Raw genomic sequence first — 19,352 nt, forward strand, 5'->3', positions numbered from 1 at the left:
TCAGTTGCCATGAGTGAATATCTTTCAGGTTTCTAAGGTATACCCATGAATTCATTCTGTCTATTTCACTAATCATAACTCTCAGCAGTACTGCGTCAGTGAGTGGTTTGGTTAAAATGTTGCTTTTTCCTTTTGTCATTCATTTTCCACAACATCATAAGCGATTGTACTTAAACATAATTTCCGCGTGACTACAGAAAGTGAAGACTGGTTCCTGAGCATTGTTTCTTCACATTATATAAGCTGATCTTAACTAAAAGCAGTATTTCTAAAATAAGAATAACATCAGTAAAGGAAGACACACTGCGCATGATTTCAAATAACCATAAATGATTAAGTGTCTCACCTGTACGTGGTCTTGTTAATTCTCTGTCTGGTGTAGAACTATTTATATCTGATGGAGAAAACAAAGATGAGTTATTATTTTGTAGTTACACTACACTGACCATTAAATTCATGTCTGTTGACCCATTATTTGTCTTCTCAAGGTCCAGCACATTTAACGTATTTCATTTTCTCCATGCTGACATTGTTTACCCAGAGCTGAGGGGGCGGGCGCTGATTCATAGTGCAGGCCTCGGGCACCGGTTCATAGTACTGGACCAGGATCCTTCTGGCACTCACTATGCCTTACCTTGCTCATTACTGCAGCAGACTTCCATCAAAATGTATGTTCCTTTGGCAAGTTTCCTTTTTTTAAGAGGGGATAGATGGGATTCTTCTGCCTCATCTGCTTCTGTTTATCAGTTCTATTAGTGAAACCTGGTTATGCCTAATCATGATATCCCTTACCTTTTCCTCTGTTCATGTCACGATGATGTCAAATTAGAACATTAAAATGAGAAAGCTGGGAGGGTGGCATAATGGTTAAGGTGTTTGCCTTATAAACTCAAGGTGCAGGGTTTGAGTCTCACAAGGGATAATTGGCTAGGCTTTAAATGGCTTGCAAGGGCAGTTAGCCTAGTATGAATCTATCTCCACTAATGAAGTATTTTGTTTTTACAGATTGTCTCATCAGATTTCCTTCTCTGATTACTGACTATAACATTTTTCTGAAATGATATTCATAACCTCAGTACAGTAAAATATTCCAGGTGTATTAAACATTATAATTTCTTTATGTTAATTTTCTCCACCCTGAACAGAAGTCTTGATTTCTTTTATTTTGAAAAGCCTATTTGAAATTATAACTATCCCATTTGAGTCAAGCACTGGATGTATTTTACTATATCACATAAACTGTAAGAAATTATTTTTGTTTTCACATTTTTATTTATTTTCTTTAAATTTATTTAGCTTAGCAGTGAATCTGATTTACTACGCTGCTTCCTGATTGCTCACGCACGCATGCATGTGTGTGCGTGCATGTGTGTGTGTGTGCGTTTGTGTTTGTACTTTGTTACTGTGTTTACCAAGCTAATACCATATACATGTATCATAATGGATGCCAAAGCACCAATTCTTTGTTATGAAAGAAAAAATACTTTAGTATCATTATTAAGTAATATGGTGTATATAAAGCCGAGATTCTATTGTAACGACATGATTATAAGATCATTGATTAAGTTATGGTTAGAACAGAATGCTTGATTTTATCATCATTTTTAACTATGTCATTTAGAAAGAATTTATCTTCTGCACAATGAAACAACTGTCATTTAGGATGACTGTCTTTAAAGGAGATTAGAACATTTTTTGTCTTCTTATCAACACATATCTGTTGATTTATAATTGACATTTAGAGCCAAACAGACTCCAAGTTTCTTTGTTCAGATTCATGACCATCCATCATATCTTGCTGTCATCCAATGAACAACACATAAAGGTGTTTTTGTAGGGCCAAACACACCCTGTACTCCCATGTTGGGAGGGACCCCTACGCTCCCTAACTTATACATACCAACTCCACGGTCACACAAAAGTGAAGAAAGGACAGCTCCTCACATTTGCTGAAAGTAGTTTTCAGTAATAATTCTATTGCACTATTGTTAGTTGGACTGTGTTTGAAGTCTCCTCTTTTCCATTTTATTCAGTTACTGATTCATGATTGTAACCGCTCATTTAATGTTGTGTCAAACTATTCCCACCTAAAGGTTTTATTCAGTTACTGATTCATGATTGTAACTGCTCATTTAATGTTGTGTCAAACTATTCCCACCTAAAGCTTTGTACAAGTGATAGTATTATTAGTGTTATGAAAATAAATGTATTTATGTGCTAAACACCTGGCAAAGTTCTTAAATACAATTACAAAACATGTTTTAAACTTAAAATGCTTCACTGACTTTTTCAAGAATTGCAAAGCATTTAAGAGAAAGTAAGAAAAAGGGACTGTAGAAAATTAACGGGACACCTGTATGGAAAGTTTGGTTTTCACCCTAATGCACTCCTCTGCCACACAGAGCCTTATGCACGTGTTTTTTTTTTCTTTTTTTTTTTTTTAATTTTTCCCTAAACACTTCCTTGTTTTTTAGAGTTAATTTCATGTAAAACTTGACTTTTTGTGGTATCCTACCAAATCCATTCCTCCAGACAAGTATTTATGGCTTTCACCCCCTTGTGAGTTTTCAGAGGTGAGCTTTTATCATATGTTGTTTCTGGTGTTGTGCTTTCCACTATTGTGTAGATTCCCTTGCAGACTGCAAAATTCTCTTGCTCAGTTGCTGCATAACTGGATTTAGCAGAGGAGTGAAATTATTACTTATTTTGCTCCAGGCACCAATCTTGGAGTAATACGTGGAACAAAATCAGCTTATTTGTCTCTCATTTCTACCTCAGTTATTCCTCGTAGCTCTTGTTGCATGTAGTTACAGTCATAAGGTCGGTGTATGCATACCTTTCAACCTTTTAGCTCAAAAAATATAAGCAAAGCCTAAGAATGGGGGGACAAATGCCCCAAAATAGGGACAGATTTTAAATATTACTCTTCTAAACATGGAAAGTTGCTGTAACAACAGGATTTGTCTTAGCATGCATTTTTTTGAAGGATGTAAAGTCTGAAACACAAATGTATGTCATTATTTAGTAACATCAGTCCTCAGATCATACCAGTGATTTGCCAGAAAATCACAAACTTTATGAGGAACAGATCAAAAATGTGAGAATATAAAAAAGATGGCATCACTGTTCTGTTTGGTTAACTTTTTAGTTTTCAGCTGGTGGTAATAAATAGTAGCTTGTGCCTACACACTGACACAAAACATCTAAACTTAAAATGTTAAAAAAGCACTAACCTTCAAATTATTAAAACACAGACAGCACTAAGTACATGTGTGTGTTTGTGTATGTATGCGTGTGTGTTTGTGTGTTTCTGCATATGTAAAATTTGGGTGGAATGAACTGTTTCTCCTAACTTTTTTTGGTTTCATGGAAAAAAAAACATTGTGTCCAGAACTAACAACAAACAGTGACAGGGTCTGCTGTAGTTTAAAGGATGATATCACCCTGAAATGACACATTTCAAGCAGCATCTCATATTCTACAGGAGCCAACACTGGATCTTACAAGTAAACAGTGATTTAGCCATTATGTCATTACCATGGCCAGCTACCAGTAACAAGATTAGAAGGATCTGAACCTTCTGGCTCTGCTGACATTTTGACCTTTAGATTTGCAGCAGCAACATCTCTATGAAAACATTCTGCTCACTGAAAACATATATCCAGACCCACAATTAAATATGGAGAAGATCGGAAGACACAGATGGCTCCAACAATCTTGAACAAGGCATTCACAGTATCTATTAATTTCTGCAGAGATGTGAATAAATTGCAAGCTGTAATTACATGTGTAGTGAACTACTGACAATAAATAAAAAAAACATAATGGCACAAACTTGATAACAGAAATGCTTTGAAAGGGTATGATTCACAGAATGCCATAGAATTGTAAAAGAAGTCAACACTGTATCTCACCTGATTTTTCTGCTGTAGAAGTTATGCTTTTTTCAGTAGTAGTGGTGCCTACAAGGGGAAAAAGAAATGAGATAATTAAGTTTTACCAGGGCAGTAAACAAACCCTTGAATTTCATCTTGTTGGTTCTTAAAGTGATTTTTTTCCTGAACACTCTTACATGCCTATCTTTATTTTTATAAAGTGCATATTCTTGTGTGTCAAGATTTGACCATTAACGTCTGTTGAAAAACTGTTACTGTATAAGTGCTCTTCCTTTATAACAATGAACTTCAGATTTTCTGACGTGTAAAATTACATTTGTATCAAACAGTTTAGACAGCTGAAATGAGGTGCCACACCTGATAGATGTAAGACAGTATATTCAGACTGCAGATACGAAAGCAATTTCACTGAACAGATCAGTATATTATGGTAACAACAGCATTGTATTCATTTTATGTTTTACAACCTTGTTTGTACAATTTGTATTTTATGTTTTGTATTAAACTGAATAAAAAATGCATGTTAAAAAAATCACAAAACCATCTACTTCGGTGTGTTCCGTGGGAAGGCCTGAGCCAAATGTAATAAAGTCAGGACCAGTGACAACTTCTGAGTAGTTAGCAGGAATCTGTAGCTTCTGTTACTGTCTCAGCCATGTATTTGTGTGAGCAAATGGGTAACCATTTGAAATGTTGGGGCCTGCTAGAGAAAGTCCCAAAATGTAGAAACTGAATGGCTGAAAGTTTGGACTTAGTATATATTTTAAGTTGGAGATGCCATTTCTCTGAATATTCCATTTTCTCAGAAGTATGGCAATCTTGGAGTTAGTATATATAAGTTTGTGGGGTGGGGGGCCTTGATCCCCACATGGGGGTTGCATGGGGACTTGCCCCCCTGCAAAAAGAAGTGTAAAGGAGAGCAAATTTCGAGAGTTTCTCTTCCCTGGCTTTTTATTCTTTTTTTTAATTCATCTTTTTGGCACTCAGCAGTTCTACTTCTGACATGCCAATAGAGAGCCGTGCAGATGTGTGTATGTCTGTAAATGTTTCTGTTGCTGAGACTACATCTACCTATTTTTAGAGCATATCTTGACTGCATAACATCTGGGCCACTGCTTCCAAACCTATACCTAGTTAAAAGTATATAGAAACCCATCAACTGCATAGCTTAGAATGCAACCAAAGGGTTTTTTTTCAGTGAAATAACTGTTCTTTTTTAGTGGTGAAATTATTATTGGATATGAAGCCATAAAGGATTACTTGCAAGGCAATTAGCGGTTTGTAACTTCTTCTTTGGGAAAGATGGACTGAAATGTTGGCACAAAAGGGAGACAAGGGTATTTGATAGGTTATATCATCTGTATGCCTGAGTGGTATGCTTTCTGTCTGTCCATAATATACCTACCCCATAGGTACTTGCACAACCATGCACATGGAGAAACATAAGACATAAAAGAGACCTTTAGATGGTCACCTGGTAATGGCTATTGCTTCATTTGCTTCACAACTGATCCCTTTATGGCAGCACAGCGTAGATATATATATATATATATATATATATATATATATATATATATATTTTTTTTTTTACTATGAAAACCTGAGGCACCAATTTCATTTTATATTGTATTCCTAGGTCTGTTACAATAAATTATAAGTATTGTTACCATTGACACCTACTAACAGGTAACGCTTAGTTTCCTAAACCACATTTAAATTAGTATTTGTAAAGTTGTGCATGTTTTATGTCTTTACCACCCTAGTACTATAGTTTTAAATGTCTCCTTCATTCTTAACACTAACGTACTAAGAGAATGATGTAAACAGTTACGCCTTCCTTAATGGTTTGACATTTATAATGTTGTAATATGACATTCACTGACATTCACAGACCTGTAAATGATTTTTAAAATTTCATCTGTCAGCTGATCAGCATTCTAATAGCTGCAAGCATTATTTTCTGACATCAGGTTTCTTCAATGCATGTGCATGTTGCATGCTTGGGCACTGTAGTTTCTCAACATTTTCTCCCTAGACATAGTTATTTATTTAGTTAGTTAGTTATTTACTTACTCTGTGCTAACTGGACTTGTCCTACTATGTCAGTGCCCACTTTTCAGTGAAGATCCAAGGAGGTAGTCATTCTGAGTAGGGAAAATTTGGCCAGAGCACCTTGGAATTTCCTCTACTCTTTTCCTATTGGTGGAACTGGAGGGCAGCTGCATGGAAGCAGGCAGCATGGAGGAGGAGGAAAAGAAACTGCTGGAATACAGAAATTTAATGAGTCTTTTTGTTAATACACAACCGGCTATAATGATCACGTATCACCTGCTGTGATCGTCTGATTTACTCATTTTTTCCACATTAGCATTTGTGACATTTTTCAGGTTTTCTTTTTCTTTTTTTAGCTAATTAGAAATGAATGGTGCGCTTTTTTCCCTATCTAGGCACAAGTGAATATCTAAGCACTGTATTTACCATCACTAACTTAATAACTCCTGACGAACGACTTATGCCAACTAGAAAGCTTGAGTAATTACAAACCTATGTTGGCCCAATGAAAGGTATTAGATAAGATTCCTTTATTGTCACTGCACAAGTACAGTGAAATTTGTAGCAGTCCTTCTAAGGTGCAATGACATATAATGAATTTGAATAAATAACAGAATACAATACAATACATTACAATACCAAACAATACAATTTAATGCAATGTAATGCAGTAAACAACTAAGTTATTGCACTTGGGTATATTGTACACGAAAGGAGTAAAGTAAGGTGCAGAAGAATTTGAACATATTCCTTATAATGCAAATGACTATTATTCATACTCAGTGTGAGTATTTAGCATTGTTCAGTTCACGTATGACTCTGGGATAGAAACTGTTCCTAAGTCTGCTTGTCCAAGAAGGAGTGGACCTGAACCATCTGCCAGAAGGCAGCAGCTCAAACAGGTGATATCCAGGATGAGAAGGGTCTTTCAAGATGTTGGTTGCCCTCCTGAGACAGTGAGCACTGAAGAGTTCCTCCAAAGAGGGCAGTGAGCAGCCAATGATTTTCGGGGCAGAGTTAATGTTCCTTTGAAGGGCCTTCCTGTCTGCTGCTAAGCTGTTGGCATACCACGTAGAAATGCAGTATGACAGCACGCTTTCAATAAAACAGTAGTAACAAGACACCAGTAGCTTCTCCTGCATGTTATTTTTCCTGAGGATCCTCAGGAAATGGAGTCTCTGCTGTGACTTCTTGATTGCCTCTGTGGTGTTTATGGACCAAGAGAGATCTTCTACCACATGTACACCTAGAAACTTGAAGAGGGGAAGGCTTTCCACACAGTTTCCATTCACGTATATTGAGTTGTGGTCTGCACTGTGCCTCTGGAAATCTATTATGAGTTATTTTGTTTTGGCAGAGTTCAGGGCAAGGTTGTTCTCAGTACACCATGCAACCGGTCTTTGAACTTCATCTCTCTATGTTGTCTCATCCCCTCCTGAAATAAGTCCAAACACTGTGGTGTCATCCACAAACTTAATGATGGTATTAGTAGAATGAGAGGGGACACAGCCATGGGTGTAAAGAGTATACTCTGATGGTGTGGCAGTAGCATTGTCACCTCACAGCAAGAGGCTCTCTGGTTCGATTCTCAGCTGGGGTGCCTTCTGTGCGGAGTCTGCATGTCCTCCCTGCATTCGTGTGGATTTCCTCCTACGTTTCAAAGACATGTGTCTGGAGTGTGTCTCCCCCACCTCCACTGAAAATTGGTTTTGTTCCAAGTCAGACTATCCCAGTAAACAAATGTTAAATAAAATAAATATACAGAAGGGGGCTCAGTACACAGCTTTGTGGGACACCAGTGTTTAGCCTGAGAGTAGAGGAGATGTATGATCCTAGTCTAACCATCTGAGGACGATTAGTCAAAAAGTCTTTGAACCAACAGCAGATAGGTTCTAAAAGTCCTAGGCCAGTTTAGTTACCAGTCTATCGGGGATAATTATATTAAAAGCTGAACTAAAGTCTACGAAGAGCATCTTTACATAGCTCCCCCTGCTGTTCATGACGACAAAGTGCAGTGTGTAAGGCAGTGGAGATGGCAACTACCATAGACCTATTTGCTCTGTAAGCATACTGGTGTGTATCTGAGATAATCGAGAGACTGTTATTGATGTGTTGCAGATGACTGGAGTAAATGCCACTGGACAGTAGTCATTGAGACTACTGATGACAGGTTTTGTTGGCAATGGAATGATTGTAGTTGACTTCAGACATGATGGAATAGTAGACTTAGACAGAGACAGGTTGAAGATCCTTGTGAAGACCCCACAGAGCTGGTCTGTGCATTCTTTCAGCACCCATCCCATCACTCCATCAGGGCCAGCAGCCTTTCTCAGATTAACTGCTTTGAGCACGTGTCTTACATCATGCTCTTGTACTGTGAAGGTATGGTTGTAGGAGGCTGGTATAGGTGAGATGAGATTGCTGTAGCCTATCTGTTGGTGCCTAGGCATGACTGTCTCTGCTGTTTCCACTTCACAATGAGCAAAGAAATAATTAAATTCCTCTGCCATTGAGGCATCACCATCAACAGTTATACAGTTATTGGTTTTATGAATGGTGATGTGCTGAATACCTTGCCATAGTCGTTGTGGGTCCTTGTTGGTGAAGTGGTCTTCTATCTTCCTTTTATAGGCCACTTTAACCTCTCTAATGGCTCTTTTTAGGTTGGCTCTAGCCATGCTGTAAAGGACTCTGTTGCCAGACCTGAAGGCTGTATTGCAGTGCTTGAGAAGAGATCCGACCTCCGTCATCCAGAGCTTCTGATTAGGCTACACATGAATGTGCTTGCTGACAATGACATTGTCACCACAGCTTTTTATGTAGCAGAGTACCGTTGGTGTGTACTTTTCCAGATCTTGATCTTTGAAAAGGTCTCATTTAGTTCTTTCAAAGGAATCCTGTATTTGCAAGAGTGTACCTTCTGGCCATATTTTAACAATCTTTGTAGTAATCTAGTCTATTCTCCTAACAGGAGTGTACGCTGGAGTCAAAAGTATGAGCAGATGGTCTGAATGGCCTAGATGAGGCAGCTGCTTTGCACTATAGTCATCCTTGATATTTGAGTAGGCCTTGTCCAGTGTATTTTTCTCCCTGGCTGCACATTTGATGTGTTGATGAAATTTGGGGAGAACTGACTTTAAGTCCCTCTGATTGAAATCACCAGCTATGATATGAACAGCTTCAGAATGGATGCTTTTTTGACAGGTGACCTAGAGCTGCACAAGCATTAGCATCTGGTGGAATGTAAACAGCTGTAACTATAACAGCAGTGAACTCCCAAGCTAAATAAAAGGCCTGAATTTAATTATCATATACTCCAGATCAGGACAGCAGTAACTGGCTACAGTTTTTGCATTTGTACACCAGCTGTTACTCATATAGATGCAAAACCACCCACCTCTGCTTTTACCTGAGTCTTTATTCCTGTCCCACCTAAAAGCAGTGTGGCCTGCCAGCTCAATGACTGTATCTGGTATGCACAAGTCTAGCCATGCCTCTGTAAATAATAAAATGCAACAGTCTCTTACAAGTTTGTTCTCAGGAATCTGTAGCTGAAGTTCATCAATTTTGATTGTGATATATCTGGCATCAACAAGAAATATGCTGGGCAGAGGTGGTTTGTGAGGATGTTTCCTTTTCCTAGTATGTAGGCCGGACCTGCAGCCATGATTTTGCTTCCTGTGTCTGCTCCACCTTCGACTCTTGCCTGGGCTGACAACAATCCAAGGAGAGCCTGGTGTTCTTGCTGTTTCCCCTGGTATGTCATATGATTGTCAGAATTCACTTGTAACAGCTTGATGGTGCTAAAATCCGATATTCAAGAGATCTTTCCAACTGTATCTAAGATCAGCCTGACTGAACTTAACAGTAAAGAACATACATATGAACACAAAAAAACACAGAAAACAAGCACCTAGAAGGAGAGACAATGCAACTGTATGCACTGCCATCTTGAAAAAAAATTATATGACATCTGTGTTCTACTGACTTTATGTTTTCTGTCAGTGGACCACAACAACAAAGACTGGAGTTTATCAGCACGAGGTACAGTTCCAAACAAGAAACTATGGCATATTTAGATTACATTACTGAGAGAAGGAACAGAAATACATTACAGAGAGAAGGAACAGATTTAAAAATGAATAAAGGATGCCATGAATTCATATGGAGGTTCGTGTTAAAGAAAATACCTGTTAGAAAGTTCTTCCAAAGATATAAACACACTGATGAAAGAAAGTGGCATTTATGTTTAGTTGAATAAACTATGAATCATTTTTAAGATTGTCCTAGGAATAAAGGATTCAGCAATCAAAGTTCTCAGCTGGATTTATTGGCCTGAATGTACCTATAAAGATGTATAAAGTAAAAAGCCATGGGCATTCAGAAACCATGTAACTGAAACACCATACGTTCTTAAGGGGTCACTTGCATTGCATATAGACCATGGGACTCCATTACAGGATGCTTAAGGTATTACACAGAGGAAACACTAGCTTGGCCCACTTTTCTTGCCATTTTTAATGAATGATTTGTCTGTGTGACAGTTTTACCCTTTGGTTTGGTTTGAGATGTCTGACAGTTCATATTGTCATGAATATGATCGCATATGGTGAATATCTAATGCATCTGTACTTAATATAACAGATAGAAAATGTTTGTTGGTTCCTTTGGAAAGAAAGCTGTACTGAAGTAGTATATAAGAAAAGGTGGGATTTAGTGGATATTTAAAAGAACATAACATTTTGGTTATGGATGAAAAGTTGGGGTAAAAATGAAATGTTCATTTTTTTAAATATAATTGTGTATACTATATATTTCTGTTATACATGTCTATAGATGTAAAAATGCATTGTTTCTTTTTGTAATTTTTCTATAACAATAAAGTACCCCTTCTCTTTGAAGCAGTATGGTGGCACCATAGAGCCATCACTAGTGCTTGGCAGATTTACATGACAGGAATAAAAGAAGAAGGCAGGATGAGAGTCATGTTATGCAGAATAAGTTACTGCAAACAGATTCTGTAAGAGAGGAGATTGTTGTTACAGATTTGGAGGAAAGCGGTCTGGAAAGCGTGTGTTGATGAAAATGATGGATCAAGGTGATCCAGACGCTGATATGAAAGTAAACCGGATGACTCAGAAAAAGGAACAAGAACACCAGAATGTGCAGATAGGCTGTGGCTATGCTTAGGCACTGAAGTAGCTGGCTTTAAAATCATGCCCCTGCAAAGGGGTCTTGTTTGCAGTAAAAACATTTTTACATATGCAGGAATGGCAAAAGAAGGCAAGGAAGATGCTATGCTTAAGGCTGGAATTGAATAAGGACTGTTGCAAAGACAACAACAATTGAAGAGAAGATTGGTGATAGGAATTAAAGCAAAGAACAGTGACACTTTTAACAGGTATGAAGTTATGGACAGTATTATTTTACCTTCAGGTTTGTAATGCTAGTATGGAAATGTTTACTGTAATTTTATGAATTAGTGGTAGAGGAAAAGAGTCCACTGGAACCATGAAACGAGTACATGTTTCAGTACCCGGGTCTGCAGTTTAGGAAGAAGTATGCAATTCAGAGCATCAAACATAGAGGAACTTGAGTCAAAAACATTTTTTTTCTGTTTTATCATAACTGAGGTGAATGAAGTTAAAAAAATGTATGACAAACAAAATGTTTGGACTGGGAGAGGCATGGCTGACATTGGATGTATATGTGGCAAAGATGCAATGTAATTAAAATGCTATAATTATCAAAGAAAAACAGGAACCAGTGAGCTATTGGGGTCAACATAAAACATTTTTTGTGAGGATAACAAGAACCTAGTGCAAAATTGTAATAAAGGAAGATGTTATCATTGTGGAGAGCAGGGAGACACCACTAAAAATTGTAGGCCTAAGTAGAGATAGTGCAAATAATTTAAATATCTTTGGTTTGTCCTATACTAGAAAAGGATAGTTTAGAAAGTAGAGACTATCTGATGCTAATGTAACCTAATTTTTTGGTGGAGGAAGTATTATGGGATGATAAGAAAATTAAACTAATATAGAGAAAGATAGTAAAAAGGATTAGTTCAAATAAAACCCCTTTAGCTAGCATACCCAAGAGACTCTTTCTTTCTGATGCTCTCCCTGTGGGAGGAATAAAGACTTGAAGTTTAAAGTAGTTTATTCAGTTAGTCAGGTATATGGATGACTGCTCTTCTTCTAATAATGAACTAATCCTTTTAACTCTATTTCTTGTTAGTCTTATCACCCTCTGGGTCATAGGACGGACACCAGGCCTGAGTAGTTCTGAGAATTAACTTGGTAATGCAGAAATGGTGGATGGGAATTAGATGTAAAATGTTTTATGAAAAGAAATTATTACAATGCAATATGAAAACAAATATGTGGCATTAGGAAGTGGCAAAGGGAAAGAAGAATAATTTGAGACAGTAAAAGAGTCAGAAAAAGCATTGGTTTTACAACGTGAAAGCACTTATCTGCTCCATTTTTACAAATACTTTTACTGTGTGAAGCTGTGGTGCTCCTGCCAATTGTTATGCTTTGGAAGAAAATGATACATTAATATCCACAGTAACATCAAGAAGACACATCAAAAGCTTGGTGCCTTTTACAGACACAGCTACTTCATTAGCTTCTCTATTAAAAATGCCCTTACCTCTTCATTTCTTCTCCCTACTCTGCTGTATGGTCCCCCCATCTTCACCAACCTACAATCCTCCCTAAAAAGTAAGCTTGACTCCTGCTACAATAAAATCACCCAATTTGCTACAAAATCAAAATACTCTACACATCACTGCTCCTCACTGCATCAACTCAATTGGCTAGAATCTCCCCACCACCTTACTTACCTACAATTAACCACAGCCCACAGGTTAATCTTCCAACCAGAAAGCTGCCCTTCCCTGTCATCCATACTGACCACATACCATCCCACTCGCCACCTCAGATCAGAAAACAAAATGTTGCTGTCTATAGAGAAACCCAAACTCTCAGCTTACAAAATGCTATATTCCTATGCTGTCTCCAAGCTATGGAACGCTCCTCCTCCATCTCTCAGAATTATCAGCAATCCTGCCTTTTTCAAAAAGTCCTTAAAAGTACATCTCCTCTCTTACTGGATATGCTCCTGTACCTCACCAAAACACCCAAACACCTGATATCCCACTCTAGAACCCTGTCACTATCACCCTTTATAGTACTCTCATCAACTGTTGTCTATTACCTTCCTGTTTCTCCCTCCCACCTACTTCATACTTCTAACTCATTCTTTTTTCTCTTGTTTTGTACCTGTGTATCTGTACTCCTTTGCTTCTAGCCCCACACTACTATATACCTACACTCTTGCTCTTAACCCACATACTTCTGCATCCTTCTTTCCTGCTCACAACTGACTTCTGTTTATTTTGCCATATGTACTATCACATCATCACACTTTACCTCTTCTACTATCACTTTCCTCCAAGTGATATTGACCTCCCACATTACGTTTATCCTATCTATTACCTTTTCTCTCTAGCAGACTAAGACCTTTGTTTGTAGTTAACGTGCTTATAGTTAATGTGCATTATCTCTGTTACATATATGCTTTTTACACTTGCTTTGTAAGCAAATTTTCTATGTATTTATATTGTTTCATTTGTATTTAAATGTTCTCTTGTATGTGATATTGAGGAGCTTTGTAATATTGTAGAGCTTTTCTCCCCGGGCCTCCACTGAAAATGGGCTCTTCATAGGCCCATTGGACTTTACCAGTCAAGAAATGCAATAAATAAATAAATAAATTGGAGGAAGGGTACAGAGAAGGAAAAGAAAAATTAAAACTGGAAATAAGAAAAACAAAGAAAAGGAAATGGATAAATTAAAAATATTAGCACTAAATATTAATAGCATTCAAATTATATTACAGGTGTAGTAATGACTGAATGATGTAAAAATATGTATGGAAGTTATATGTTTGTAACACAGATGTGTGAAGGAAGAAAGAAGAAAAAATTTATAGACAATGTGGGATAGAATCATTATATAGTCTGTGGAAGAGGTATGTGATCAGGAAGCGTAGTTTTTTTAAGCCTGAAGAGATAAAGATACTGGATGAGACGATAAAAGTACCTGGATGATAAGTGGCTTCTGATATAAGGAAAATAGAAAGATGTACTAAGATAATTGCTGGTATATTAACATAACAGAGAGGAAGAAGATCTTTGAGGAACTTATAAACTTTCTCCTGTTAAACATGTCAGTTGTTATGGTGGGAGGTTTTAACAGTAATTTAAGAAAGGAAAGGGGAAAATAACATAAGATATTAAGGTAATAAGAAAAGTTATAAGACAATGAGAAATGAAAATAAGAAAGAAAAATATAGAAAATGGACATACAAAAGGGAGACTTTTAGAAATGACAATTATTATATTTAAAAATACATGAAAGAATTAAGAGTTGTGTCAGAAATGGTTGAGTTTTCAGATCATAGAGCACTATGCGGTCAAAGAGGAGATGACAGAGGAGTAATAAAAGAAGGAAAAGGAAGGAATAAAAAGATCGAAGGGAGATATTGTTAAAACACATGAAATGAAAAAAAAGAACATGGAGTTTTGCATTATAAAAACTGGAAAGATTTGTGAAGTGCTTTTAAAGAAAAATACAAGAAAACCTATTTGATTATAGAAAAATGAAGCAAAGGAACAGGAGACCGTATAATGACATTAGAAAAACAAATGAAAATAAATAGAATATGTTTGTAATAGAATAAGATAAAGTGAAATAGAACTGTATGAAAAACCTAGAGAATATTTTTAAAAATATCTATTATTTTACATTAAGTGAAGATTTTTAAAAGGGAAAAAAGAGGAAGTGTTGCCATTTTGGAGAAAATATTTAACAAAAATCAAGAAAAAGGAAGAAGAGATGCAATGTTTTAGGAAGAAAGGCATACTAAATATAGTCAAGAGAGATTATAAAAATTGTGGAAAAACACTGTATGTAGAATGGTGTACAAGAAGAAAGATAAACTGGAAAAAAATTGAAATGTTAAAAATTCTCTAAAAAAGATTACTACAAGAGAAATGGAAAAAAATAATTAATGAAGGAAGGGAAGTATCAGCAATAGGAAGATACAGACTAGGTTATGACTATAATAAGTAGATGAATGAAACTGAGTAACTAATAATGTGTAAACTGTTAAATGAATAGCTGCAGAAAGGAATAACAGATGAAGGGATATGTGGTGGAATATTCACGTTTATATAAAAAAGAGGAAAGAAAAGAATAAAACTCCAGAGATCGACAGCACTGAGAAATATACCTGGGGATTTAATAAAAATCTGTGTAGGAATAGTGGAAGACCTACATGGAAGGTACCATGGCCATGTATGCGGATTCTCCTCAGCAGCGCGCCTTGCATATTAATGATGATGCGCTACTGAGGGAGAGATGTGTAACATGGTGACTGAATCAGTGTAGGGAGTGTGTTACTGTGTCTGGAGATGAGTAACACACACCCCGCACTGTGAAAGTGCTGGATATTCAGTGTATGGCAATATAATAAAAAAGTGAATTATTTTTATTTTATTTATTTCTTTATTTTTTTGTGTTTGCATGGTACAGAGTGGCACTTAGCAATGGACACATGCCAGACATCTAAAAATAGAAGCCAGATACATTTAATTATGAAAGGAAAGGTCAGGTTTAAGCATAGTTGAGCAGGTTTGCATGGGGCGCCATAGTGCTCAGCAGTGCTCAAACATAGTAGAGAGATATATGTAAAAGTATAACAGCAGTTCACATGGCTAAGTAACTGAATGGTTAGAGTGACAGCCTCATGTGCAGTAGGTGCAGGGTTCAAATACACAGACAGGTTATTTTCTAAATACACATTCTGAGAATTATTTTAAATCCCGATGAAATATGTGAATACACAAACAGGTTATTAATATTATTTTGCAAATACACATTTATGAGATGTACTATTGAGTCATGATTGAATTTTGTATGAATACACAGACAGGTTATTTAGCATGTATGTTGCAAATACACTTAAGAGATGTATGATTAAACCCTTGATGGAATATTGTATGTATGTTCAGACATTTTATTAAGCATTTATTTTGCAATTACAGAATTATGAAATGTATTATTAAATCCTGCATTGCTGCACTCAACTAAACTCCACTAAGTACAGCTAAGCCTAGCTAATCACTGCTTAAACAAGTAACATTTTAGCAGTGTTCAGTTGGTTTACGCATTAATGCCTGTTTAAGCAGTGCTTAGCTCAGCTAAGCTGGTATGTGCACCACTAAGCATTACTAAGCATTGCTAGTTTAAGCACTGCTCAGCTGAGCTTAGATGGTTTGCGCAGTGCTAAGCAAAGTGCCACATTTTTAAAAATGGCCCGATGATGGTAAAGAGTGGGAAAACAGCCTTATTTAAGTGCAACAGGTGGGAATACAACCAGAACCTGTTAGAGTTTGAGCTGTGCAGGAACTATGGTAGGAGTTGAAGAGGGTGTGTACTTTTGGGTGCAGCAGTGGGGCATTCTGGAGTCCAGGGTCATGGTTGGACTCCTTGTAAAATACCATGATGTCTGGCTGCTACAGGGCCAGTACCAGGGGTCAGAGTACAAATTGTAGGCCTGGAGCCAGCTGGCATGAGATCTCACCAGTGCAACTGGTATCCCCTGCACAGGTGAGCAGGTGCATCACCATTATGATGACCTAAAGTGTAGGAAGTGGGATCTCTTGGCACCTGGACAATGCCCCACAAGTTTGTAAGGGTTGGGAGGGTGGCCTAATGGTTAAGGTGTTTGCCTTACAAACACAAGGTGCAGGGTTTGAGTCTCACAAGGGATAATTGGCTAAGCTTAAAATGGCTCGAAAGGGCAGTTAGCTTAGTACTAACCTATGAACAGGTGGTAAGCACAGGACTATGAAGTATTGTTAGCATTATTTTACCAATACTTAATCTGTATGTGTGATAGACAGGTATGCATAATGGTGTGTTTCTCTCCCCACAGCTGCAGAGGGAGAGAGCTCGCAACCTGGAGGCCCATGCAGGGCACCTGGCAAGGCTGTGCTGTGAGTGTTGTGAGTACAGATGTATCTTGCAATCTATAGTCATATAAACAAGAAAGAGTACACTAGTAACTGCCAGTAGGTATATTCTGTTTTGAGTGTACTGCAATGAATGTGGTTACAGACCTGGACTGATATAAGTGAGTAAGGCCATGTACAGTTTAATAAAGAAGAAAGCATGAAATCTTATAAGGAAATAAAGTTTCTACTGCATTAACAATGTTAAGGAAATAAACGTTTATACTGCTTTACTACATTAATAATGTTAAGGAAATAAAGTTCAATTGCATTAATAATGTTAAGGCAATACATTTTCTACTGCATTAATTGTGGAATTACAGCTATATTGCAATACCTGCATTATATGAACTGTTTGTCAATAAAGACTGCAGATGTATACCAATCACTGCATGATATCACCACTAATAAGACTGTGTTGTGCAATATGTGTGTATTTTGGGATGTTGGTCATGAATATTACATCTGCTGTGAAGTAAAAACAGGAATAATACAACTAAGTGACTGAACTTTAACCAATAAAGACTGTTTTGCTAAACTGTAGATTTGGAGCTGTACTACAAGATATAATGCATTATGATATTTGTTTTGCACTAAGACCTGAAACAACAATAGAAACGGCCAAGGTTTATTGTGTATGTTAGGATTGCCTTGTGTTAACCATTTCATTTTAGTTATATGTCAGTTATATGCATTCCTGCTCTTAGCTATGCTGATGCAGGCAAGTATGAAACTGTAATACCTGTAGACTGTAAATATACCATCTGCAACTGTATATGGGTCAGGTAGCCAACCCAGCACTCCAATATGGTCTGTACACATCGCACATTCCCACCTTTTAGGAGTTAATTGACTACACCTATATTCCATGAATTAATGCACAGTTTACCTACTATGCATGAATCTCATGCGTGTGTGTTCAAGTGTTACTGCAGTATTGTATGACATTCTACCTCTATTACCAGGTTATATTTCGTTACCAGGTGAGCTCTAAACACATATCAGTTAATGAGTATTCAGCAGTGGCTCAATATCTCTGTTTGGTAAATACTAAGTGTGATGTACATTTTGTCACACACAGACCGGGGTTCGAATCCATGGACAGGTACTATTAAATATTACTGAAGCAGTTATGTATTGTTAACAGATGTTCTCCCGACAGGAATTGCAGGTAAATAAATGGCTGTAGTAGCTGTTCAAATGTGTTAATACTTTGTGTGTTTGAATGTACCAGAGTGTTAGCAGCATTGCTCAGCAATGCGATAAGACATCAGTAAATAAACTCAACATGTACAATACTAACTGTTGTCTCTGTGAGCATCTGCTGATAGTCTAACCCCATGCCTACCAAGGATGGCGTGATAGTCATAAGCTCTCTGTACTGTGCACGATACATATCTCTCAAGTGTCACTCTGTCATGGACTGTGATCACTGTTGCCTAATCCCTCAGTCACAAATCTATCATCAACATGATTTATGTCAATAGCCCAGTCACACGACATCAGTCCACAGTACACCTTGTTAGTAATATATGTCCCACTGACATGTAATAGTCCCCTGTAGCTGTGTACCTGTAGGTGTTAGAGCTTGGCCCATACTGTCCCATGCAGATAGCTTGAGAGGTAGGTAGGTGCTACAGAAGCTATAGGGCACTTCTATACATAAAGTAAGGTCAGACTTGTAGAGTATATAAGAGCACTGTTGCAAACAATATAGCCTATACTGGTAGTAATGGAATTTATTTCTCTCTTCCCCCAACCCTTATCTGCATCATAATATATTATTGTTATACATCTAACATAGGTTTTTCTCAAAATGTTATATTGGACCTTGTGTTTTATTATTGTTATGTATTACAATGGTTGCATACTAACATACCTTGTTGAATTATCTGTGTTTTGGCCTTATGCCATAACTGTTACTAGCATGCTGTTACAATACTGACTGTTATCCCACTTATTGTTGTGTTCCATATGCAATGCAGTGTTATGTTACTGGTTTATTTGCAACATTCTGACATGCTGTTATAACTAACTAAATGTTCTGTTCATTACTAACCTATACACTTTGAAAAACCTCAATACCATAGCTTGACTGGGTAGGCCAGTTCTTGGTGATCCGCCTGGCGATCTGCCTACCCTACCTCAGTCAGCTATGGCACCAGATCCCATCATGTCTGGGACCCAACCTGATGCTGCCACCTCTGCTGGTCCTGCACCAGCTATGGGTGTAACCACCTCAAGGGACAGGGCCTGCCTCCCCTGAGAGTAGGCATGGAGAGGGAGTTGTCACCCAGCAACAACTACCAGGGATGGTG

At 37.4% G+C, this 19,352-nt stretch overlaps 1 protein-coding gene across 1 annotated transcript in view; it reads right to left on the minus strand.

The window, feature by feature from the left end:
- LOC122807958 overlaps positions 1–19,352 on the minus strand; it is a 185,906-nt gene that overhangs the window by 87,241 nt on the left and 79,313 nt on the right. Inside the window, exons 4-5 of the mRNA XM_044078989.1 lie at positions 3,915–3,962; positions 347–394 (exon numbers count right to left, since the gene is read on the minus strand). Of these exons, the coding sequence (XP_043934924.1) occupies positions 347–394; positions 3,915–3,962 (96 nt within the window). The remainder of the gene's footprint in view (positions 1–346; positions 395–3,914; positions 3,963–19,352) is intronic.

Source organism: Protopterus annectens, chromosome 8.part0 (genome assembly GCF_019279795.1).
Source record: "Protopterus annectens isolate FY-2018-M chromosome 8.part0, PAN1.0, whole genome shotgun sequence".
Taxonomy (NCBI): Eukaryota; Metazoa; Chordata; order Ceratodontiformes; family Protopteridae; genus Protopterus; species Protopterus annectens.